This window comes from Botrytis byssoidea (genome assembly GCF_014898295.1).
Source record: "Botrytis byssoidea strain MUCL 94 chromosome Unknown BBYS_025, whole genome shotgun sequence".
Taxonomy (NCBI): Eukaryota; Fungi; Ascomycota; class Leotiomycetes; order Helotiales; family Sclerotiniaceae; genus Botrytis; species Botrytis byssoidea.
The window spans coordinates 149,587-174,230 of NW_024065866.1; the positions used below are offsets into that span (position 1 = coordinate 149,587).

At 41.5% G+C, this 24,644-nt stretch overlaps 6 protein-coding genes across 6 annotated transcripts; 3 read left to right on the forward strand and 3 right to left on the reverse strand.

The window, feature by feature from the left end:
- Positions 1–651: 651 nt before the first annotated feature.
- On the reverse strand, positions 652–2,979 carry EAE97_009997 (uncharacterized protein; the record flags this gene model as incomplete). Its single annotated transcript, XM_038880512.1, has 2 exons — positions 652–1,880; positions 1,929–2,979. 2 exons carry the CDS (start codon positions 2,977–2,979, stop codon positions 652–654), a joined length of 2,280 nt encoding a protein of 759 aa, XP_038728558.1.
- Positions 2,980–5,809: 2,830 nt separating this feature from the next.
- On the forward strand, positions 5,810–7,642 carry EAE97_009998 (uncharacterized protein; the record flags this gene model as incomplete). Its single annotated transcript, XM_038880513.1, has 1 exon — positions 5,810–7,642. The coding sequence occupies one exon, from the start codon at positions 5,810–5,812 to the stop codon at positions 7,640–7,642; it is 1,833 nt and encodes a 610-aa protein (XP_038728559.1).
- A 383-nt stretch (positions 7,643–8,025) lies between these two features.
- On the reverse strand, positions 8,026–8,730 carry EAE97_009999 (uncharacterized protein; the record flags this gene model as incomplete). The annotated part of the gene is made up of 4 exons (XM_038880514.1): positions 8,026–8,077; positions 8,263–8,275; positions 8,453–8,596; positions 8,682–8,730. 4 exons carry the CDS (start codon positions 8,728–8,730, stop codon positions 8,026–8,028), a joined length of 258 nt encoding a protein of 85 aa, XP_038728560.1.
- A 6,834-nt stretch (positions 8,731–15,564) lies between these two features.
- EAE97_010000 (uncharacterized protein) lies at positions 15,565–15,832 on the reverse strand (the record flags this gene model as incomplete). The annotated part of the gene is made up of 2 exons (XM_038880515.1): positions 15,565–15,608; positions 15,658–15,832. 2 exons carry the CDS (start codon positions 15,830–15,832, stop codon positions 15,565–15,567), a joined length of 219 nt encoding a protein of 72 aa, XP_038728561.1.
- Positions 15,833–16,074: 242 nt separating this feature from the next.
- EAE97_010001 (uncharacterized protein) lies at positions 16,075–19,760 on the forward strand. Its single transcript, XM_038880516.1, has 4 exons — positions 16,075–16,562; positions 16,655–17,533; positions 17,597–18,192; positions 18,244–19,760. The coding sequence occupies exons 1-4, from the start codon at positions 16,367–16,369 to the stop codon at positions 19,408–19,410; spliced, it is 2,838 nt and encodes a 945-aa protein (XP_038728562.1). The 5' UTR covers positions 16,075–16,366; the 3' UTR covers positions 19,411–19,760.
- Positions 19,761–21,001: 1,241 nt separating this feature from the next.
- Positions 21,002–24,151, forward strand: EAE97_010002 (uncharacterized protein; the record flags this gene model as incomplete). Its single annotated transcript, XM_038880517.1, has 1 exon — positions 21,002–24,151. The coding sequence occupies one exon, from the start codon at positions 21,002–21,004 to the stop codon at positions 24,149–24,151; it is 3,150 nt and encodes a 1,049-aa protein (XP_038728563.1).
- Between the last annotated feature and the right edge of the window lie 493 nt (positions 24,152–24,644).

Here is a 24,644-nt window from a genome sequence, read left to right on the forward strand (position 1 = left end):
TTCCGGGCGAAGAGTAATAATTGCCTGATTGATGGTACCAATACCAGTGAAACACGGTGATTGATCAAAACCTTGAGTGACTGTATGAATATAAACATTGATAGTTTGTTTATACTGTATTGTAGTAGTATCGTATGAATATCATTCGCAATAATATCTTGTTCAATACCGTAATACCTGTGTGTGCCATCATTCACCAAATCAATCAAAGTAGTGGAAATGAATTTGAAAAGGGGCAAAACAAATTTATCATGTTGTTCTATACACTAACATGGATCTTGTTCTGCTTGCATATATCTCATCTCATCTCAAATCACCCTCGCATACCCATATTCACTCCTTCCCATCTCCCACGCTTTGCCCGGTCAGATCTCTGACACGGTCACACCATCCACCTCTGAAACCTAATCATTACATGAAAACAAACCCCGATAATAAGACCGCAAAAGAGAGTGTGAAAAAAGTCGGTTCGAAAATGCATACAACGCTCCACGCCTGCCAGTAGCCTGCCAAACCACCAATTTCCAAGCCCATGGAATAAACACAAGAAAAGAAAAATAAACTCCTCCCCTTTCCGTTCATTGAAATCCATCCTTCTAGCCATCGAGCTTAGAAGTTGGAGCCTATGCTTTTGCTCCATCCATGTATGTTCTAATCTCTTCGTCGATCATGGTGACTCGACGGACCGAAATCAGGTGGATCTTGATGGGCTTTCTTGGTTTTTGGCATCTTGACATTGAATCGGGCTAAGAGTGCTAGATGATCACTAGGGAAATGGTAGTGCGGTAAACCGGGCACTGTTCTCATGTACTCTTCATCTACAGGTCCCAACAAATCGGTATTTTCAAGTGCGTTAGTCGAGTACCAGATATGATCAATGTGATCAGTGAAGCCGGGCGTGTAATTGGTCCAAGTTAATTCTTGTGGACCATCGGCTAAGTTGGTATAGGCGGATCGAAGGGAGAACGGGTGTTCAATTCCATCTCTCGTGAAATTTCCATATTGATAATTGCCAAGGTCTGGATGATCTGGAGCAACTCTTCCAGTAGCTAACAATTCGTACACACTGGAATCTGAAGTAGAATTCAAATCACCACAAACAATAAGCGGTATTTGGGTCTTATTCGTATATTCCATGGACGGGGCAGGTTCTGGGGCAACCTCCACAGGGGCATCAGGGTCTGAATCGTCCGTAATAGTATACGCTTTTTTATCTTTGCATGGTGGGTGTCGTTGATATTTCTCAGCAAATTTGCTAATGCTTTCCATTAGAATTGCGATCTGGATTAGTTTAACATCAGCATACGCTGGATCCCAGAATATGTGTGCATTGGCAACAATAACGCGTGATCCAGTGAGGCGGTTCTCGAAGAAAGCTAACACTGCAATATGATCCCTAGGCATGACACGATTGAAAATGTCATGCTGATTTTTCATATCAGGTCTGTTGATTGCGATGTTTGCAAAATCGATAAGTTGCTTGTCGAGAAGAATGTATTTGTTGTTCTTATAAAAGGTTGCGCAGCCGTCGACAGCCTTTGCAGCTGACTCTGACATGGTCTTGGCCCGTGACTTTGGCCACCATACACCTTTATAATCTTTGTATGCAAGTTTCACACTGAGAAATTCGCGGAAGTTTTCAGCATCAACTTCTTGGAGACATACAAAGTCTGCATCTCGTTCTTCGATTTCGCGTAGTATCTCGTGCCTTCGGTGCTCCCAATCTAATGCTTTAGATGGAACATAACCGTATTGACTGGGTCCCACATAGTTATCACATAAAATGTTGTAAGAGAAAACAGTAAACCGTTCGACGTCAGGGGCAACCGCTGTGCCATTCAGTAGATCAATCATTTCTCTAGGGGCGGGAGGAGGAGGTACTTGGACGAATTAGTCACGAGATAGGGATTTTAGACTTATGAACTCACCTGGGGCTTCTTCTTTAAGAGTATGAATAAGAGCTTTAGTTCCCTTCTCCATGATTTCACTTCTAATGGCAGGATCCATTTGTTTGTTGCCTTCAATGCCTAACATCTCGAGTTGATAGAGTGATCCAAATGATTGTGGTAATGACGTAAGTTGATTATCAAACAGTAGTAAATTCTTCAGATATACACACATGCCTAATTCGGGAGGTAGAGTCTGCAATGCATTGTTTGAGGCATCAAGATGACGGAGGTGTCGTAATTGACCAATGGCTGAAGGTATGGATGTGAGGGCGTTGGATGCCACGTATAACTCTTGGAGGAAGGTATAGTGGAATACTTCAATTGATAGCGCTCGTAGTCCAAGTCCGCTCATATCCATATTATGCCAATCTTGACGCTTAATAGTATCCGTATTCGAGGGCCTGTTTCGACTCGCATTCTCTGATTCTTCCTCCGTTGATATCGTTGTGGCTTTGTCAACAGTATTTTCCCCTGCTTTGGATCTAGCAAAATAATGCGCACCACTCTGTTTTGCCTTCTTTCCTTCCGCATACAAATCCAATTGTTTCTGCCAGTGTTCATTCATTACCTGAGCCTGAGCACTGTGTGAGTTTGTCGTATGTCCATTTTGTAGGTTTGGAGTGAAAGTGGAAGCCGAATTCTGCATGCCAACAGATGGGAAGTTCGCATGATGATTCACCCCGTTGGAATTGTGAGCATTATGGTCTTGTTGAATATTGGCGTGGTGTTGATTGTGCTGAGACTGATGGGTAGGAAAGTGAGGATATGGCATCATGCTTGCCATAGCGCCTCGTCCTGCGCCATTGACACGGCCATGCTGCCCTTGCTGATGGTTAAACATACCGTAAAGACCGTGAGCGGGAGATTGAGGGTCGGGGGTTCGACTTGGGGATGGAGTATTCGTGTTAAAGGCAGACCGAATGTTGTTTGGAGGTGTCCCAGTACGTATCAAGTGTCTTGGGTGGTGTGTAGTTTGAGGGTAATAATAGTTCCCAGCGCTCTGCTGTGAAAATCTGTAACCATCTGCCATTAAAACCACCGCAGATAGGAATCTAGCGGAGGCGTCGGCTCAGCTTTGTGAGCGCAGGCCGTTGAAGGAGATGGAATGGGCCGAGGACCGGTTAAACTGGTGGTTTCGAAGCTGGAGATCGGTTTCTTCTTCGTTGGCACATAGGTCTCTCGAAAAGATCTTCTGGAATATACCACGATATCAAAGTTACCAGTGGTGGGGTGCGCTACTGTGCGCGAAGCAATCGATGTTGGAATCAGATAGATATGTATGTTTTCGAAGTTTCCGTACGGTGAATTGTGTGCGGCGCGTGTTCAGAGTATTTGATCGACCTTTGGGCTTTCGTAAAAGATCTCGCAGATGTAAAGAGTGAACTGTTCAAGTTGTAAGTGTCGGATCTATTGTCTTGTAACTGGTAAGTGGCTATCTTGAGATGTGAACACTGTTGAAAGAAAAAGAATTTGTCTTTCCACTGAAGAAGCAAAAGAAATAGTACTACCTTTGAATCAAGATGAAAACCTTCTCATGCGATGAACACTACGAGGAAAAGAGAATCTTGTAGGATTGAATTCGCTGTATTGATGTTATCGTCAACTTCCTGCTTAAGATGTGGTTCACCCACTAAAGCTCCAACTAGGACTGAGCCGAACCTCAACATGGATGAGAGCTTAGCGTAAAAAAAAACAGTCACGTGAATCTCAAGCGAGTGACTCTTGGGCTTCAATTCAAAGTTCTCGATGGTATAGGATTGTGAGTTCTTGAACAAACTGAAACTATATATTTTGTCTTTGGCTTTTTGAAAAATGTTGTTGAAATAGTATGATAGTATCACATCCTCAATGATCTTCAGGCTCTATGAAGTGGGCTTTCTATCCCATTTATTAAAGTATTAAGGTCTTGTTCCAGGTATAAACAATGAGTATCTAGGTACTGCTAGGTAGGTATGTACTTGCTATGTATGACAAAACGGTAATTGGTTGTCTCTTACATCAATTAACTTTGCTCTTGGAACGTTTTCAGTCTACTCTGTTTCACGTTTCGAATCCATTGACCTATAGGATGGTTACTTGAAATCTATTCGAAACAAGTCAATACTCTCAATCTTTCATGCTCCTATCCAACTAGATTCTGACGAGGTAACATCTGTCCTTATCTAAGACTAGAAACTGTGCTATGTGGAATATGGAATACATTTGTCCCATGTTATATATGCAACAAGCCTTTTGTCCTATCTTTTGCTGCACTTTAGATTCTCGAGTCCCAACATCCTGCAAAGCATTATTTGATCTGGAATTCTAGATTCATCCAATCTCCAATATCTCATTTAACACAATTAGATTCATCCTTTCAGCATATTCTCACACGTTGCGGACGGTTAGTAAAGTCGATGGGATTTTTACGCACAACTCCGGATCAAACAGTTACTTTTCAGACGGTCCGGAGGAGTCACTATGTCTGTCTGAAGGAGCAGCCACGAACCCGAAAAGAACACTGTTTAGTTGTTAAACGACAACTCTTGTGTGAAACCTGGGGTACGACGACACGGGGGTATGGCTCAAACTGGTTGAAAGCTAACCCAACCAACATTAATCTCGGGGAAACTATCAAAGGTACAAGTTTGTATCACCAATCGGATCATGATTTAGGTTGGGTGGTGATTGGAACTTCCCATTAAGCAGGGTATATCTGCGAGTGAGCGCGGGGAAAACTACCAATGTTGAAGTTAGCCCTCCGAGCCCTCCAGGAAATGCTCGCTTCCAATGTATTGGACGTGGAGTTATAGGTCTTACTGCATACTCAATATTTTCAATTTCCCTCAATGAATCGATCCTTTCTTGAAACCCAAGCATTGGGAAATATGAATTCGACCCTAGATATGAGTTCCTTTGGTTGAAAGATGTATGATCATTCCCAACGAATTAGTTATCTAATTTGATGTTCAAAGTGATCTAATTAATGCATGATTTGCCTAGACTTAGCTTTTTTATATATATCATGATATAAGGCTAGAATTTCCCCCTCCTTTTCCCCGGATTTTCACAATAAAGAATTGATACTCCACCAACATCGACATTCGCAAAAATATAAATTGATATGGTCGAATATCATTATCAGCATCACAACATTACGAGGTCTTCGAGAGTCCCCCCATCATTGGTTTATACGACACGGAAGTACTCGTACAATAATAGAGAACCCTTGACGCCCAAATGCCACTGGGTCGCTCAATCCGATCGATTTCTAGGGTTTGCTTGTCTTTCTACCTGGTTTCCCGGTTGGATTTAATGCATAGGAAAGACTTTTCCATGATTCCACGTGCTATCAATCTGTCACTCGAATATACGAAGCTATAAAGTTTCAAGCCCAATACGTATTAATCTGACTACTCGCCGTACTATCTTACTACTTCCGTCCATGGTCAAGAGATCACCTGCAATGAGGAGAATTATACAAACTCTACTCGTACCTACTTAAATACTTCATCAAGCACTGCATTCACGAGTCACAAACATCTAGCAGCGTCACATTACCGATACATACATATTTACTACGTTCATCAAATTACGACCCCCAGCTTCCCAGCTTCCCCGTTTTAACACAGAAGTCCATTCGTTGTCTGGAACACGAATACTTCGAAATTCATCACGATACCAAAAAGTTGGAGGGGTTTTTTAAATAGGCAAAAATATCAACGGCTTCCCTTGGGCACTGGACCGAAACTTATAGCCATTATACTCCCAGGAACTCGTCACCTATAACGATGATTTATTAGTTTTTAAAATTTTCACCAATGAGGCCTATTCGAATAACATAAAATCCAAGGAAAAGGGGATCATCATATTCTTTCATCATGTCTGAAGCGGCCTTCTTTTATAACACCACGGTCCAAAAGCCTGATCGTTCCAAACCGCCATCAGCACATACAAATATCTCAGTACATTCACAAGCACAACCCGTGAGACTATTTTCCAAAGGCAGATCCAGATCCCAATCCAAATCCAATTCACAGAGAATTGAACTGTTATCACAATTAGATTCCGACCATCCAGTTCCACCACTAAATCTACAACAAATTCACTCCTCTCCTCCCACTCTTGTTAGAACGCCTACATCTCGAGGCGATAATCATAAGAATAACGATCCATTTTCCGAGGTATTGATCAACACGAAGACTGCAACTAGCTTGACTTCGACTTCGGGTGTTGTGGGTGTGGGTATGCTATCAACCCCTTTAATCGATTACAAACACTCCGCAAATCAAACCAACAAAGCCCGGGCCGCTTCAGAAGCGAAAGCAAAGCGCAAATCATCATCAACTTCGGGTCATTCTTCTCACAGCATCAAAAATGCAAGCGGAGTGGAACGGTATGCCTCCACCAATTCCGCCGTCCACCAGCAGAGAGGAGCTTCCGATTCCGCAGGAAGATCAAATAGTATTTCAAGTACCACTGGTTCGAGTTCCATTTCGAAAATAAATTCATTGGAGAGAGATCGTGATCGTGATCGTGATCCATTTGGATCATCATCACCAGAAGCTCTAATGGCACAACCATTTACGAAACGAAATGGTCGCCGATACCTACGAGATCCTTCATTGGCATATCCCCTACCATGCGATCTTCCAGAAATTCATCGGCAGACTTTACGAACCATGTTATTATGTCAAGTTTTCAACGGTCCCACATGTTCATCAGCTTTCAACAATCGTCCTCCCAAACGAGTACTCGAAATTGCTTGCGGCACAGGCTTTTGGAGTGTAATGTGCCATAAACATTTTTCGCACAAAGGCCATTCTTCGATACAATTCACGGGTATTGATATCGCACCGCTAGCTCCTCGTATGGATGCAGACGATGATATGAATTGGCGGTTTGTTCAGCACGACCTAAGGAAGACGCCTCTCCCTTTTCGCGACGAAGAATTCTCCCTCATTATGGTCAAGGACTTTAGCATGGCACAATCTACAAAAGACAATCCGCAACCTTTGATGGATGAATATCTACGAATCTTAAAACCTGGAGGCGTATTGGAAATATGGGACGGCGATCATACTATTCGAATGCTCTTATCACACGCACCACCAGCTGCAAAGGACAAAGATAATTCTGTTCAGGCTCACAAACAAATACACACTAATGCAATGGGTGCATACACCATAACACCACAAACACCGTTAGCAACACCACAAAATCAATATCTCATAGACTACAATACATGGATATCCAAGGCCCTCGACACTCGGGATTTACCCACTATGCCATGTACCAGTATTCGACCCATGCTTCTCCAAGAAGCCGCAGTCCTCGAACAAATCGAAAGTCGAAGGTTAGCAATTCCCCTTGGTGAAGTACGTTGGGAACGTGAAGGAGTCGGTGGATCTGCCACCTCCCTTAACGGACTTCATGAATCGAAAGGGAAAGCTAAAGAAATTGATCGTAAACACCTTACACCGGGACAAGCGGCTCTTCGCAGAACAGCATTAATGAGCATTATACAAATGATTGAGAGTTTAGAACCATTACTGAAAGAAGCGAGTGGAAAAAGTATGGATGAATGGGATCGTTGGTGTGGGAATTTGATGACGGATTTGTTGAAGAATAATGGAACATCTTGGGGAGAATGTTTGGAAGTCGGTGCTTGGTGGGCAAAGAAAAAGGATCCAAAGTCTGATTCGAATACTTGAGAGGTGATTTACTGCCTTCGAATCTATCTGGTTTTTCTCCTCCAATCTTCTTTTCTTCGTATATTTATATTGCCTATTACCATTTCGATTATTTCCTCGGCTGGCCTCCACTATATCATATATCTTATTATACATCCCGCGTATGCGAATAGATTTTTCACTTCATCCTCGGCCTAGGATATCTCGATTCCGGAACAGATATCCCTTCTCATCCTAAACCATCTCGACTCCGAAATAAACCTCTCGATATCGAAGCATAGAGCCTATTGGATATATCACCGATATCATGTGTTTTCCGCAAGGCTTGTATATATCTCCTACATCTGCATCTACGTCTGCATGGGCATCGGCGTATGCTCGCTATTCATCATTGGATATGATCGTCATCCTTCTTTGTATCTTTGGCGAAGCGCTCGATACCTTTTAAGATAGTACCTGGATATACCCAATATGTATTTAATCAGCTTATGTTTATATGTGTGTAAATTTGATACTTGTATTTTTGTGATCCTTCCACTTTAATCTTCTCATGCTCTCACAACAGGTAATTGAGTAGACGAATAGGATGCTTGGCGATGTGGTGATGTAAGTGATGTAATGTGAAGAAGGATGTAACGTACAATGCTTCAATTTCTACCCTCACCAAAACCATAGAATTATTAGCATATGTATTCAAAAAATCCCCTGCATATCTCTTGTTTCTTCTCCTCCCCTCTCCTGCCGTCTCCTCTCTTTCCCCAATTTCCACCCCCCCCCTCAAACCCAAACAAACCCCAGGGAAAAAATAAGAAGAAAAACAATAAAACATACCCTTTCTCACAAACGCAGCCCGTTCAATCGCCGCGCGTATCTCAGCCGCAGTCGTCAAATGAGAATTGCTCATGAAGGCGCGATGTAAACGGGTGCGGAAATAGGTGTAGCCGAGGGGGTAGGAACGCCCGAGGTTGAGGAGTTCTAAGAAGGGGGAAGGGTTAGTTGGGGAGGGTTTCTTGGAGGGGAAGGGGATGATGGGAGAAGAGGGGGGCGGGAGAGGGGATACCTTTATAAATCCCAATTACCTCTCTCCTCAGACTTGTTGAAGAAGACATTTTGTAGGTAGATACCTATTATATATGGAGGTAGGCAAGGTATGTAGGTATAGCACCTAGCTATTTGCTTCGCCTTCTTTGCTTGCTTTAATTCAAGCTACTGAAACTTTAGCTTATCTACCAATCTCTATCGTCATCGCCATCGCCATCGCCATTGTGATCAAAATCTGTACTTCAATTCGTACTAAGAAAGGTACTTACGATGCGCGAATGGATAATATATAATATACAATTGAACAATCAGATAATCAGTAACCAACAACTGATCAATATCAATATGCCCAGGTGTGTTATATCAAAAAATTCGTGAGTTATGGCATGACATTCGTACTGTACTGTACCTGATTAACGGACAATCAATGACGATATTCAATCATTCATCCCCACAATACGCTAGTTTTGAACGACAATTCTCATGCCGAGGGATAAGAAGATACTGTACTGTAAATGCTCGTCTAATTGATGTAACCTTGCCTAGCGAGCTACCTAACCCATCCACCCAACCCATCTACCTCAAGCCCAGTATATATCTCCAACCTTCAAGATACAATCTCAAGATCCAAAGATACCCTATCATCAATAGGAAAGATTCCAGCCGGTACTTTACGCTTTACGCTTCACCGAGACCTACCAACGAATGAGTCAGATATATATCGTACACAACCAAGTTTTAGCCCGAATTTTCGAGATTTCGAGCTTCCAAACTTCCAAGTGAGAGATTGTGAGAAGAGTGATAGATGCGTTTGATATACTTATCCTCGATTTTCTTGACATTCTGTTATACTATATCTCCATTATACATCACATATGCATCGCATATCCATTCATTCACACTCTCAGGAGATTCGATTCTCAATTATTGAGCAGTACAAGCATATACTTCAAAATACACCCGTCTAGAAAGTCTCCCAAGAACAGAGCGTCCTGGGAAAGTCTTCCCAAAAGTGCTTTAAGAGATATACAGTGACTTCCTCTTGACAGATAGTACGTCCATCGACTACCATACAGAGACATAAATACAGATCCTCAGGCTGCACGACTTCTCCTGTTCTTCCTCTTCTTCCTCCCAATATTTATCGTCCTTTTCATATCCCCTCTTTCACACCCGAGAAGATAATTTTATATCTCTGATCAAAATGCCAAGTAAGAAAACAACATCAAAAACAATCAGATGAGTCCATCTAGAATTCTATTCCAGATGAAGTTATTACTGCAGTTGTACTCTCTAATGCAAGGGCATTAGTTGCGGCTCTCGAGCTTCCAGTCTGTTTCTACGACTACGTGGAGTGCAATGCAATGGACTATATGGAAGTAGGTCGACCCAGCAGAATAGATAGATAAGTGCTATGGTACCTCCTGTGTTTGTGTACCTAGGTAGTTATACGGGTGATCATCTAGTACCTAACAATGCGTGAATCCTCTATTCTGGTATGAATGGTGTGTATGAATGGTGTTTCTAATTTATGAGATGTGTGGTGAATACTACATATTGCCTAGTGGGTCGCTAGGAGGATCCATCCGCGGACAAGACTGGCAGCAGAAAGTCTCTCATTTTTTTGTTCTCAGAATTTGCCGTGTTTTCGGATTGATATGTATTTATTCCTTGTGAGACTCTAGAATCAATCATATCTCTTTAATTACTCTACAGTAGACAGGTAGGGAGTCGAGGGAAGAGTCAGATTTAAGTATATCTCACCTGGTCAGACTCGATAAGAGCAGTCCGTAAGAAAAGATCTCGGCGTATAAAGAATAGCATAGTGATTGCTATGAACATCAGAATCACATTATGGAGCACCCTCTCTTCATGCTTCACTCAAGTGTCTTCTCCTCATCGCTTCATTTTTGAATTCCCATCATTCATTCACTCATTCATTCAGTGAGGAAGAGAGTGAGAAATTATATCTGTCCATTCATCTATATAAGGTTACAGTACATCTATCCTATTCTGAGGTCTCGATTGTTGCATACATTTTTTATTCGATATAGTTGATACTTAGTTATTTACATTACTATGTTATATTTATTCTATTCTATCCCATCTCACCTCATTCCATCCCAGTTCATTCCATCCCAATTCATTAAATCCTGACTCATATTCTCCAACATTAAGCACATAAAGACACAAGACCATAAGACAAATCAACAAACACTCAAGTAGGCGCATTCACCTAATACTCATACATTTCATCTCTCGGAACTTTACTACCTCACATAGCCAAATCTTTCCACATCTAGACCGTTCTTCAGCTCCATTTAGATCATACCAGATTGATAAAACCACATCATCTCACATAACATTTCATACCTCATTGCATCGAAGATGTCGAATTGAAAAATCTGTATCACAGCAGACAAGAACAGATCTACTATTACCGATACGCTGAACTACCACCTACTCTCACCCACCGTATAAAAGTATCTTCCCCACACTATAGTACTTCATATATATTTTTCAACCCAAATTGTTTTTCGAATTTTAAATTTACTAATTATTTATTTAATATAATTTATTATAGAAGAAAAAAAAAATAGATAAATTAAAAGTAATTATTAATAAAAATTTAAACTGAAAATTAATAATAAATTATTTAATTTAATTTATAAAAAAAAAGGAAAAAAAAAAAAAAAAAAATTAATTAACATAATTGATGAAACTAAAAAGATTAAAAAGATTAAAAAGATTAAAAAGATTAGAATAATTAAAAGAATAAAAATAAAAATAAAGTAAATATACCTACCTACCACTCACCTCCCCCTCAAACATCAGAAACACAAACCCAGCAACTCAGCAAACTAACCTTCTCTCCCCTCTCCCAAACCATGCCCCTTCCCCTCGAAACAAAAACGTTTCACGTTTCAGCTTCTTTCTATCCTCATCCTGTTGGACATCAAATACACATATTCACCAGGTATACATAGGTATACACACTTCTAGGTTTATAGAGTACATCGCCATCACGACATCATCGTGGCACCTTCCGTATATGTGTTTGAGATGCTTGGGCTTGTATGTGTGATATATTATGTATTGTGTATTATAATAGTAAACACTTGTAGCGATGTATGGTGAAGCGCTTTACATAGATTTTTCAGCTCAAAATAATTTTCGAATTTGATATGCATTGGATACACCTATATTCATATACACCATTTATTAAAAATCTAGATAATCTAAAGAGTGCACAGATCAGATCAGATCAGATGGGATGGGATTAGATGAGATGCACAGTTGAACCTTGAGGGCTAATATACTCTCTCTATAGAAGAAAGACGAAAGAAAAAAAGTCCCAGCCCTAAATGATCAATCATGATAAGGGAAAGAAAAAGGAAGGTGGTAAGGTTGATAAGTGAGGTGAAGAAAATAAAGGGTAAATAGATGTAAATGTAGATGTTTCTTCCCTAGCACCTTTTCATATCCATCTTCATTTCATCAGAAGAGAGTTTATCTTCTTGTCTTGGATCGTGACTTGATTCATATATTTAGAGTTGGGGTTTGCTTAAATGTCTTGGAGAGGAAAGGAGTCCAAGGACACTAAGGATAAAGCCTATCTTGACTACCTACCTATGTTGGATTTGGATCATGGGGATTTGGTGGGAGTGAGGTGTGGGATGGAGATTGATAGTAGGTATGAATGGGTATATGGGTTTATGGGTTTGAGTGGTGAAAGGAGAGTGAAGTGGTGTTGATACTGAAATTGTATGTGATATGTGATATGTTATTGTTGATGATATAGAGATGGGTAGAGTGATAATACCATACTTTATTAGTACTTGTAGATTGTTATCAAGCATTCTTCTGGGTAGCTCGGTAGGTAGATTTATCCATATGCTTGATCTTGATCTACAGTCATAGAAATCACGATCATCAAATGGAAGAACCATAACCTCCGAGACGACCATTCTTCCTCGGAGTATAAATACCAATGGATCCAAAGATTTGGTTAAGAGGAAGTCAAAAACAAATAGTTCTTTTTCTTGACATCTTTTAACTTTCTTACTCTTACAGTAACCGTACAAGAATTGTAAAAGTTTCTTTCCTCTCTTTATTATTAATACAGTCTATTTATCAACAACAACAACAACAACAACAATAACGACAACGTATCTACACAACTACCGGTACTCGCATACGCATTTATCAATGCTGATGTCGATCTCGGAGTTAGATAGCATGGAGGAGGTAAGAATGAACCAATGATACGCTGTCGCGCGATGGGATTTGAATAAGGAAAATCAATGTGACCCAAAAAATGATGGATGCGGATGATCAAACGGAAACTCAAAATTCTCACTCGCTGGACTTTTCTTTTCTTCCCCATCCCCAGATGATCTTGATGGATGGGTAGAAAGAAGATACTTTTTCTAGAACATTTCCAAATGCTTCTTTTCCTCACTGGATTTTCCATTGTTTATCTACCTAGTTCTTCGTATCGTATCGTATCGTTTCGTTTCATTTTCATTGGCATCGTGTTCTTTTCTCGCTTCGACTTGCCTGTGAAGGGGGATGGGAGGAGTGGTGATAGGGTATCGGTATCTACGGTTGGCTAGGTACCTATCCTATCTCCTTACCGTACCGTTAACGAGGTAGAGGTAGATGTAGATATCATGAGTGGTGGTAGGTAAGGATGTCGCTATCTGTCTGTGTGTGGAGAAAGAGGATTCCCTTAGCTATTGGGCACGCGTACGGTTACGGAGAGCACGGAGCGGAGAACACTTCCATACCTGGCTGGGGGAAGAAGAAGGAAAATGTTCTAAAATTCCTTCTTTGCTTTTTCTCTAGATGGATGGATGGATGGGTGCAGGCACAGGTGCAAGGTGCAGGCATGGTAAAGGGACCTAGGGATTCTGTGCATCGAAGCTTTTCCTAAATTTTGGGGGGTTGCTTGCTTTTGCTTTTGCTTTTGGATTTGGTGGTTGTTGCTTTTCTTTTGTATCGGGTGGTATGGTATGTATTTCATACAGGTAGAGTCTGTACTATAATATATGTTATATTGTTTACCCGCATCTTGCACATATACTACCTATCTAGTGTTTAGTGTCTGATGTCTAATATCTAGTACCTGTACCTACCTCGTTGGACACATTCATATACATATAGTTACATAGTTATACATATACATATATATATACATACATACCACATACTCACTAAGTACTAGCTATACCTCATACCTCATATGGCATTTAAAATCTAGACCAATTTGACGCCTTTCCCCTCTTCACCCAATCACATCAATGACATTCCATCTAGACCTCAAAGTAACAAAAAAGAATCCATAATTTCTCATCCAATCACTCAAATTGAACCAATCAATCTCTCCACTTCTTGTCCTGGCCCCTTCCCTTTCTACATTGTCAATACTTAGTAATTGACTATTTAAGCTGTAGGGTAGGGTATCTGGCATTCCCTTTCATTATTCATTATTCATTATTCATTATTCATTATTCATTATTCATTATTCATTATTCATTATTCATTATTCATTATTCATTATTCATTATTCATTATTCATTATTCATTATTCATTATTCATTCACCATTCACCATTCTCCATTCTCCATTATCCGTTTCCCTCGAGTTCCCTCGTTACTCGTTGGAGCTACCTAAGTATAGTAAAATACCTAGGTAGGTATGGCTTACCACGGTCCACGATGGGCTTATGGCTTTTTCCCATTCTTTCTTTTACCTGCTTCCTCCTGATTGATTTCTTCTTAAATTCCTTCCAAGACTTCTTCTAAAACTTCTAAAACTTCTAAAACTTCCATCACTTCCATCACTTCCATTCCACAACTTCCATCAATCCTTCTAGATCTTAACCGTATTGAGCCAAATCCAATCTTGATCCAATCAGAATTCTTCATTCGCCCAGATAGCTAAATTCAAACTCTCTTTCAACTTCTCAATTTTACATTACATCCCAAATCTCTCCCTCTCTCTCTCTCTCTCTCTCTCTTCCCCCTTCCCTTTTTTCGGGGGAATGTTCCATTTCTTTCTCACCAGAAAAACAGGGTATTCATTCCATTCTCTACCTTTTACCTTTTACCTTTGACCATTCACCATTTACCTTCTAACTTCTACCTTCTCTCTCTCCTTCTCTCCTTCTCTCCCTCCCTCGTCGTTAAGCGTATCTATCTCCCTTCCTACTTCTTTCTCATATTATACATCTCCCTCCCAAGTATATCACACAGTTGAATGTATCTTCCCAAACTAATGATACATCACACTTCAATCAGTCTTTTCTTTCATATAGACGAGCGACCAAACGAGCGACCAAACGAGCGACCAAACGAGCGAAACAAAAGTTCAAACAAATAAATAAATAAATAAATACACCCGGCGACAAATAACAACCACCACCACAACACTAACGGGACTCGAACTCGAATCAAAAACCCAAGGACTTTCCCTGAAGAGCTTCCCCTCCCTTCCAAAAAAAAAAAAGATACACCTTTCAATCCTTTATAACTTTTTTTTTTCTTCAATATCAGCTTGAGATCTTTTCTTCTTCTTCTATTGTTGTATAGCGTATAGCGTATATCACATTCGACATTCTATATTCTATATCTCCATTGCGACAACGAAATACAATCGAAATTATGTCCTTCTTTTGATTTTCTTTCTCCCTTCTCTCCCACATCTCCCTTACGACATTGTTCTCCCACACACATACATACAAAATCACCGTAACGAGTATTCACATGTACTCGAACGAATCGAATTGACCACCTTTTTTTTTTTTGAAAGAAATTTGTGAGAAGGAGGGTTGAGAAGTTTATACTTCTCAACCAATACCTACCTATATTCTGTATAATATCACACTACACTACACTACACTACACAATAATCCAATACTCACGAGATACATGTACTGCTGCTTCTGTCCTTGAATGACTTAGAGCAACGAAATCAATAACAAGACTCAATACCAGTACCAGTACCAGTACCAGTACCAGTACCAGTACCAGTACCAGTACCATTACCATTACCATTACCATTACCAAAATCAGGATTAAGATCAAGATCAAGACCAAATTCAAATTCAAATTCAACCAAGAAGCCCCTCTTTTCAGTTATATCCACTCTTCGATATTCATTCCACATTCATCACCTTCCATCTGAACTCCAATTAGTCGAATTTCCACTTCCGTTACACTACAGAGTCCAGAACTACCTCGATTTCCTATTACACGTACAGGGCTTCCCTGTCATTGCGAAACACTTCCAATCTACTTTATTCCTTTTACGAGATTCGGTTGCATTTTCTTTCATACCAATTTCGAAATTCCCTCGGTCCTTTCATACCAAAATCGTCGCGCGAATAAAAATATCGTCATCGACTTTTCGTCAGAGAAACAGACATCCGAAACAAAGACATTGAACAAGAAGGGGAAAAACAAGGGATTTGATTTTCAAAACGAGACTCGGTCGATCCAAAAGCAAAAGGCGCTGCGCTCGAGCCAGCTTGCCCCCGTGCGACACGGTAATTGGGCTGTCGAGCTCAATCAATTGACTTTTTTCTTCCTTTGCTTTTTCCTGCCTATATTACCTTTTAATATTGGTCAAAAAGCCCGCGGATATTGGTGGTGAGCGGGTATATAGATTCGGTGTTGTGGCGTGCGAAAGATAGTGGCAGTAATGGACTACGCCGCATGCAACATTGTCTACGTGGATCGCAGAGCTCTCGAGGACAAATTGGTGCGAAGAGAGGATGTGGTGTCAAATGTCTCGACCTTGGAAAATTCGGCCCCGACCACGGATGGCGCGACGACACCACGAGCGATCAATCCGGTTGATAATAATGTGAACATCTTATTGACGTCTTTCACCGAAGGTAGGTTCAATTTTAATTGAGACGGGTGGTTGCTTCAATTGGTCTTGGGGGTGGGAGACTACAATGGATGATGGAATTGACAAAAAATATAGTTCACGTGTGTACCTCGGGCAAGTCCTGCATGTCGAAAGTTTCCGACCTGAATCGCGAATCGACCGTGGATTTAATACCGACCCTCGTTTTAATAGAGATCCCGCATGACGATCAAGTCAATGAGCGACCTGCAAGGGATGTCCGGACGCCGTCGCCCAGTTCCAAGCAACAGAATGATGGGATGCTGGATGATGATTTTGGGGAGGTGTATGGAATACAATTGTTACAATGGGTCGCATCCGAAATTCAACAACATCGCTTCTCGAAGCTCGTCGTCCCGGTCGCCGTGGTCTCCTCGTCGGAGCCAAGTCTTTCGATAGGCTCGGCAAAAAATCGTATGAGTTCGAGGTCGGAACCCGCTCCTGCAACCGGATATGATATGGGCAAACAAAATCGAAAATCGACCGGCATCTACATTCCACTGGATCAGAGACGGACCATGAAACTTTTAGACATTGGAGCTTTGGATGTCATAACCAGTCCTCTTTTACTAGAACGATTACCCAGTTTGGCAGTACATGCATATCGCGCGCACAAAGATGCATCCAAGGACCAGAGAGTATTGTTGGAAAAGAAGAGGGGAAGGAAGCGCTCGTGGGTTGGTGTTGAGGATCAAAAACCTTATGCATATTTAAGAGAAGAAATGGTATCTAGATTGATGGAAGGAATTTGCACGCTTAATAGTGAAGAAGTAGAAGAATATGGCCAATGGAGAGTGACGGTTTCATTAGATCGGAGAGAATTGATCGCTCAGGCCATTAGTTCTTGGCACTTTTCGGCTCATGATTTTGAGGACGATGAACTTCTTTACGCATCATCACTAATGTTCCAGCATGCACTCTCGGTACCAGAATTGGAGAAGTGGCGGATTTCTACAGGTGCGTTCTAGAACCAATGAGTCGGGTGGTGACCGGCCCCGGCCATGCTGACATCCGTTGCAGAAAACCTGACCGCATTTCTCATCACCAGCCGAGAAGCATACAATAGTTTTGTACCGTATCATAATTTCCGTCACGTCGTCGATGTTCTTCAAGCCATATTTCACTTTCTCGTCCGGTTAGGTAATCTTCCTGAATATCCACCCAGCCCAGATGGGACGGCGAGTCAAAAATCATCGCCAATTGCCGAACTCATTCGACCATTTGATGCTCTTACCTTGATGATTACTGCCATTGGCCACGATGTAGGTCACCCTGGTGTCAACAATGCATTCCTTGTACATCTAAATGCACCACTCGCTCAACTTTATAACGATCGATCCGTCCTTGAGTCGTTCCATTGCGCAGCTTACTCTCAAATATTGCGTCGTCATTGGCTCGCGGCTTTCGAGGAGCGTGATATGCGACATCTCATGATAAGCACAATCTTGGCAACAGATATGGGTTTGCATTTCGATTACATGAAGAAGCTTGGCTATCTTCAGGAAAAGCTACATGAGAATGGTGGTGTTACTGACGGTTGGAATGGTCGAACGATCGAAGATCAACGAACACTCGCCTGCTCTCTACTAATCAAGTGTGCAGACATAAGTAACGTGGTATGTTGGATGGACACTCTCAAAGAAACTTAATCATTGACATGAATGCAGGCACGAAAATTTGATACCGCAACTCGATGGACCGAAATATTGACTGATGAGTTTGCTCGTCAAGCATCCATGGAACAAGATTTGGGTATACCAACGGCCCTGTATGCGGCCCCTGTTCGAGAAGTCATTGGACTTGGCAAATCTCAAATAGGTTTTATGAATATGTTTGCCATACCATTATTTGGTGGTGTGACTGATGTCATGCCCGGTATGGCATTTTGTGTCGAGGAATTGGAGCGAAATAAAGCTGCCTGGGAAAGCAGGATAGCTTTAGAACAAGAGAGAATGAGGCAAGAAGATGGTTTCTTAGGCCTTCCTGACAGTATGCACTCAGGCATGCGCTCTCCCCGTACGATGAGTATTGCCCAGCCATCTCAAGATGAATCTTCTAGCCAAGATGTCACCTCGAGATCAGGTGAACCCTCAAACATTCGTGTCCAAGCAATGCTTAACAAAGGCCCATTTCGACAATATTCAAATGATGAATCGCCCAAAGGTACGAAACAGGGAACAGTAGAACTTCCCCCGTCAGCGACCTTGCCTGATCGAAGATCATCAAAACCCAGTTACCTTCAACTGAGTTACGCAACCGCAAGTGCGCCAGGACTTCTCGACCACCCTAGCCAGGACGTAGAAATCTTTGCTAATGGAGATCGACAAATCAATGGCGTACTAGTTCAGCCATCCCTTTCCACAGATGTGGTAGTGGTAGATCCACCCACACCTAAAGAATTCATCCCGCCAAACCAAAGAATTAGTGAAACTACAACTGAGGGTAGCAACTCAGGTTCTGCTGGAGAATGGTCTGCAGGTACAACAACGAACAACAAAAGCCCTTTTTCACCTAGTACTCAAGCGACGAGCTTTGCGAGCGAAGATTCGAATCACGATAGAGCTGTCACACCTACTCATGCATCCCCACTAATTAATAGTTCGAGTCATTCTTCCGCAGGCTATGATAAATCTAATCATTCTACAAACGATGGGTCGAGTTTGCCCGAAGCGAGTTCGGATCTTAAAGTCTTGGCGGAGACGGGGAGAAATTTGAAAAAGAAACCCAGCCGGTTCAGAATGAATGGATTACATTTCTGGAAGAGGAAAAATGGTAATCCACCAATGCCAGCCGGGATGCCGGATAAGCAGGAGTCTGACGGGACGGCGGGTTGACGCGAAGTAAAAAAAAAAAGGAGTAACACGAGAATGAAATACACAACTCGACGAATTCACTGACGATAATGTTTTGAGATGAGATTAAGATTTTGGTATGGCAATCGGGGATGTTTTGTTCAGGTTCTTGTTTGTATGATTATTTTATTTGTTTCTGTACATTGTACACGATGTGGTCATTTGTTTTTGAGGTATTTCTTTCGAATCTTGCCACCTCAAAGGGTAAACGAGGAATTAAATACCTCTGTGTTTATGGGTCTATTCAAAACAAAGACGGGATCGGCGTTTTAACTTTTCTTTCCTTTTTTTTTTTTTTTTTTTTTCACCTTCTTCTTCTTCTTCTTCTTCTTCTTCTTCTTCTGGCATTGGGATGGAAGATGGATGGGTTTCAAATCCTCCAGATCGATTTGAAAGGTGTGGGTGGCGTTCGACTCTTTTTATGTTAATGGATGGTTGGTTTGGTGCTTGCTGGGTGCATGTTTGCATGAATGGATGCTGATTGCTATTGGGGAAACTGGGAGGAAGGGAAGACGGGGGAGGAGAGGAAAGGACGTTTTATATCCAAGTTGATAGGCAGGTTAGACTTTTGGGCTTCTAGGCCAGGGGGGAAAGAGTATAGGATGGGATGGATGGTAATACATCTGGGGATGGGAATTCTAAGTATGGTTTGGAGCTAGGCTTGGGGAATTTTTTTTTCTTCTTCTGACGGGGTAGATATGGGTGAGAATGAATTCTATATGGATTCATAGCGAGAGGGAGGAAGGTAGTTGCACGCGTGAAAGTCATGTCGAGTATATTATTTTGAAGGGGGAGGGGAAATGATAGGGATTGAGGAGAGGAGAATGGAAGAATAAAGGAAAGTAAGTAGATTAAATTTTCAATCCAACTCATTTTAATGCTTTGCTTTGTATTAAAGCGCGAGCAAAATCAACAAGCAAAGATTCTTTCAATCAAACTTTCAATAAGTTGTACTTGAGATGTTTGTGAGATCAAAGGTAATGAATGATTACTAGATCCCGTTCTTCTCATTGTTCTAGAATCTATAGTGTGGGTTATCTTGAAAAGCTATGAAAAATCTAATAGATTTATTAGAGTTATATGAATGTGAATAGACATATAACAACATCCATACTTTTGGGAGTCGCTTTATACGAGGATTATAAAAGCTGCATTGATGTATCCTTATATCAATCTTCGTATAAAATTGTTGGTAAGAGGACCTAGGCTCCTGGGTTCATACCGTCAGTGTGATACGCCGGTCAAACTCTGGTCCGTTACACCCCGCGCCTACCATACATAGCTAGTAATACCTACCTAGATAGCCAAAGCTCTAAGCTTGGAACGAATCAATTCTATCAATTCCCATCATTTCATCATTTCATCATTTCCATCGTTCTATCATTCCCAATCTTCACGACTTCTCTACATTACATTGTATATCAAATTACAAAGTCTTGTAAGACTTACATACCTACAATCCAATCTCTCATTGCGATACCCTAAGATGGCTTTTTAAATGGTTCTAATTAATTCTTAATACGAACGAAAACAATACTTGGAAACCCTATTATTCTTCTCTGTGCGACTCACCATGAAATGCTATAACCCCTCTGCGTTTGTTCCCATGGCGGTTACATTGGTAACCGTCATAATTTATCTCGGTGTTTTCATACCTCTCCTCATCATTCAAGAGACTGTACCTTCAGCTCCTGATGACCCTACTCTTTACAATGGCTTAAATCTTACGGAAGCATGGCTCGATCTTCAAAGTTTGAGTGATGGTTACCATCCTTTCAATAGTCGCAAGAATGACGATGTGCGAAATTGGTTATTGAAGAGGATTGATGAAATACTTAATCACAATCAAATTCAGTATACTATCGAAACCGACAGCGCCACTCTCTCCGAAACTCAAATCAAGTCCGATTTCGTCGCAGAAGCTCCCGAGTCGGTATCGAGTCCTAGTAACTCCAATGACGATCCTGCAGGATATTACCATGAGGATCTGCGAGCACGTAAAGAATCGCCGGCGGTTACTGTGTTCAATGATTTACGTTCAAATTATTCCAGCAACGCTCTCACCAGCATTGGAGTCAAAGGACGGAAGCTTGGGATAAGCACATACTTTGAAGGGAATAATATCATATGTTATATCCGAGGTAGTGATGATGAAGAGGGAGAGTGGTGGAAGACTGGATCCGTCAATTCTAAAGGAAAGGTTCATGGCAAAGGCGGTGTTATGGTCAATGCCCATTTCGATAGTGTCTCGACGGGCTTTGGAGCTACAGACGATGGAGTCGGAGTTGTGACGGCACTTCAATTGATCCGCTATTTCACGACATCGGAAAATAGACCACAGAAAGGCTTCGTTGCCTTGTTTAATAATGGTGAAGAGGATGGATTATATGGTGCGAAAGCATTTTTGTCACATCCAATGGCGAAATTTGTTCATACTTTCTTGAATCTGGAAGGTGCTGGGGCGGGTGGTAGAGCTACCTTGTTCCGGAGTACAGATACCGAGGTCACTCGAGCTTATGCACACGCCAAACATCCTTTTGGAACAGTTGTTAGCTCGGACGGGTTTTCGTTGGGATATGTGAGAAGTGAAACCGATTATGTTGTTTTCCGAGCAGAGGGTTATCGTGGATTGGACGTTGCTTTTTGGCAACCAAGATCTCAATACCATACCGATCAAGACGACGCTAAACATACATCGATAGACTCATTATGGCACATGTTATCGGCATCTGTAGCTACTACTCGATCTCTTACCAAGGATACTAGTAATACATTTTTGGGACCACGTGGTGACGATAAAATCGGAAAAGTCAACAATGGAAAAGGCTCTGATGGAGTTTGGTTCGATATATTTGGCACTGTTTTTGCAGTGTTCAAGCTGAGGACTCTCTTTGCCTGGTCACTGACTTTACTCATTACAGCTCCGTTGATGCTCTTCGCCTTTTCATATCTTCTTAATCGACAAGATAAATTCTATTTCTTTGCTGGATCTATCAAGGCTAAGAATCCTGAAGACGAACCTATTTCTCTTGGAGGATGGCGTGGTGCCTTTCGCTACCCTATCACTCTGATCATTACCAGTACTATTACCTTTGGTTGCGCATCGCTGATTAACAAAATCAACCCTATGATTGTCTACTCCTCTCCCTACTCTGTATGGAGTATGTCTGCGAGTTTATTCTTTTCGATATTCTGGTTCATCATGGCTGGTTGCAATTTCGTTAGACCTTCCGCACTCCAAAGAGGTTATGCCTTTATGTGGTTATTTGTGTTTGGTTGGATTATTCTTGTGGCTGCTACAGTGTATGAAGATCGATTCAAAATAAGCGGTGGTTATTTGTTTGTGTTCTACGAAGCTGCCATTTTCCTCGCTACTTTGATCGCCATTGGTGAACAATTTGCGTTGCCCAAAAAATCTATATACGTTGAGCATGCTCAACATGACCGTGACGCCAATCAAGATTCTCATCATCAAGCCGTGATGGGTACCGATGGGGCCAATGGGGCCGATGAAGCTAATGCTGACAATGGAGTGGGACAAGAAGAAGACTCAGAAGATAATATGAACGGAATGGCAATTCCTCATGAGACAACTCCACTCATTGGCGGTGGAGCACCTACTCAGTCATCTTCGGTTAGCAACACTTTTGCTAATCGATATCGACAAGTCGTCCCAGAAGCTTATGATGGGCCAGCTGATCATCACGATAAAAAAGGTCATAAGAAACATCCTTATGGAGGTGAACAGGAATGGTCTGCCAAATTACCTATATGGACCTGGCTGGTTCAATATCTCCTTGTTGGTCCATTCATGCTAATTGTTGTTGGACAAGTCGGTCTATTCTTAGTAGCTGCTCTGCATCAAACGGGAACTGATGGTAGTCCACTTCTTTTACCATACCTTGTTGTGGCTGTATTCTCCATTCTATTATTACTTCCGGTAACACCCTTCATTCATCGACTCACACATCATATACCAACTTTCTTCTTCCTGGTATTCATTGGGACTCTCATCTACAATCTTGTCGCCTTCCCTTTTTCGCCTAACAATCGATACAAGGCTTATTTCCAACAAACCGTCGACCTTGACACTGGTATCAATAAAGTTACGCTTGTAGGAATCGAGGAATATATTCGCGAGATCATTGCCTATATCCCGACCGCAGCAGGTCAGACTATCAATTGTGAAGAAAATCCTCGAATTCGTTCCGGTCTCTCATTTTGTTCGTACGAAGGCATTGCTCCTAAAGTGGTTGATAATATTGTAGATGGTATTCCGCCTGAGAAGGGATATGCGGATTGGCTCACGTATAATGTTACCAGAGTTCCAAACGAAAATAAGGCTACATTCCATATCTCGGGTCTTGAAACTCGCGCTTGTATTTTGAGGTTTGATGATCCATTCTCGGAATTCAAAGTTCATGGTGGAGCGAAAACGGAAGAGAGATGGGATGATGTACCGGATAGTGGAAGTGATCAAATTAAATTGTGGAGTCGAGATTGGAATAAAGAATGGAAGGTGGATGTCGAATGGGCAGTAGGAGAAGATATGAAACCGGGTGAGGAAGGTAGAACAGGAAGAGTAGTTTGTTTGTGGAGTGATGCTAATAAGAGAGGAGTTATACCTGCGTTGGATGAAGCGAGGAGATTTAGTCCTGATTGGACGAGTGTTGTTAAATTGATGGATGGATTGGTGGAGGGAAGTAAGAGGTTTGTTGTTTAGGTTTGGGAGGTGGAAAGGGGATGAGATAAATTGATATTCCTTGCGGGACGAGTGAGGTGGGGAGAAGGGGAAGAAGGGAAATCCACAGGCAGGCGTTATTTGGACGAGAGAGAAGCATACGTGTCGTTGAAGGGTACGATACGATGGATGGTACGATTGGTATTTTTAAATGAATGAGTGTACGTTAATGAAAATGAGAATGAAATGATTGCGCTTGATGAATTATGCGATTGGTGATTTGGTAGAGGAGATTCAAAGGAGCAGGAATGACTTGCAGTATAAGAGGAGTTGGAAAAGAACTTGTTACTAGTTGGCTGGCTTGGTAGTGCACATGATGAAGTGAAGTGAGATTAAACAAAATGGGAATTTATTTGTAGCGAGTTTAACTTCTTGTTCATCCATCTGGCCATATTTCACAAGCTGAGATATATATTTATGATGGGATGGTAGTGTAGTTTGACTATGACTATAGTTTCAAGATTATATTATGGGT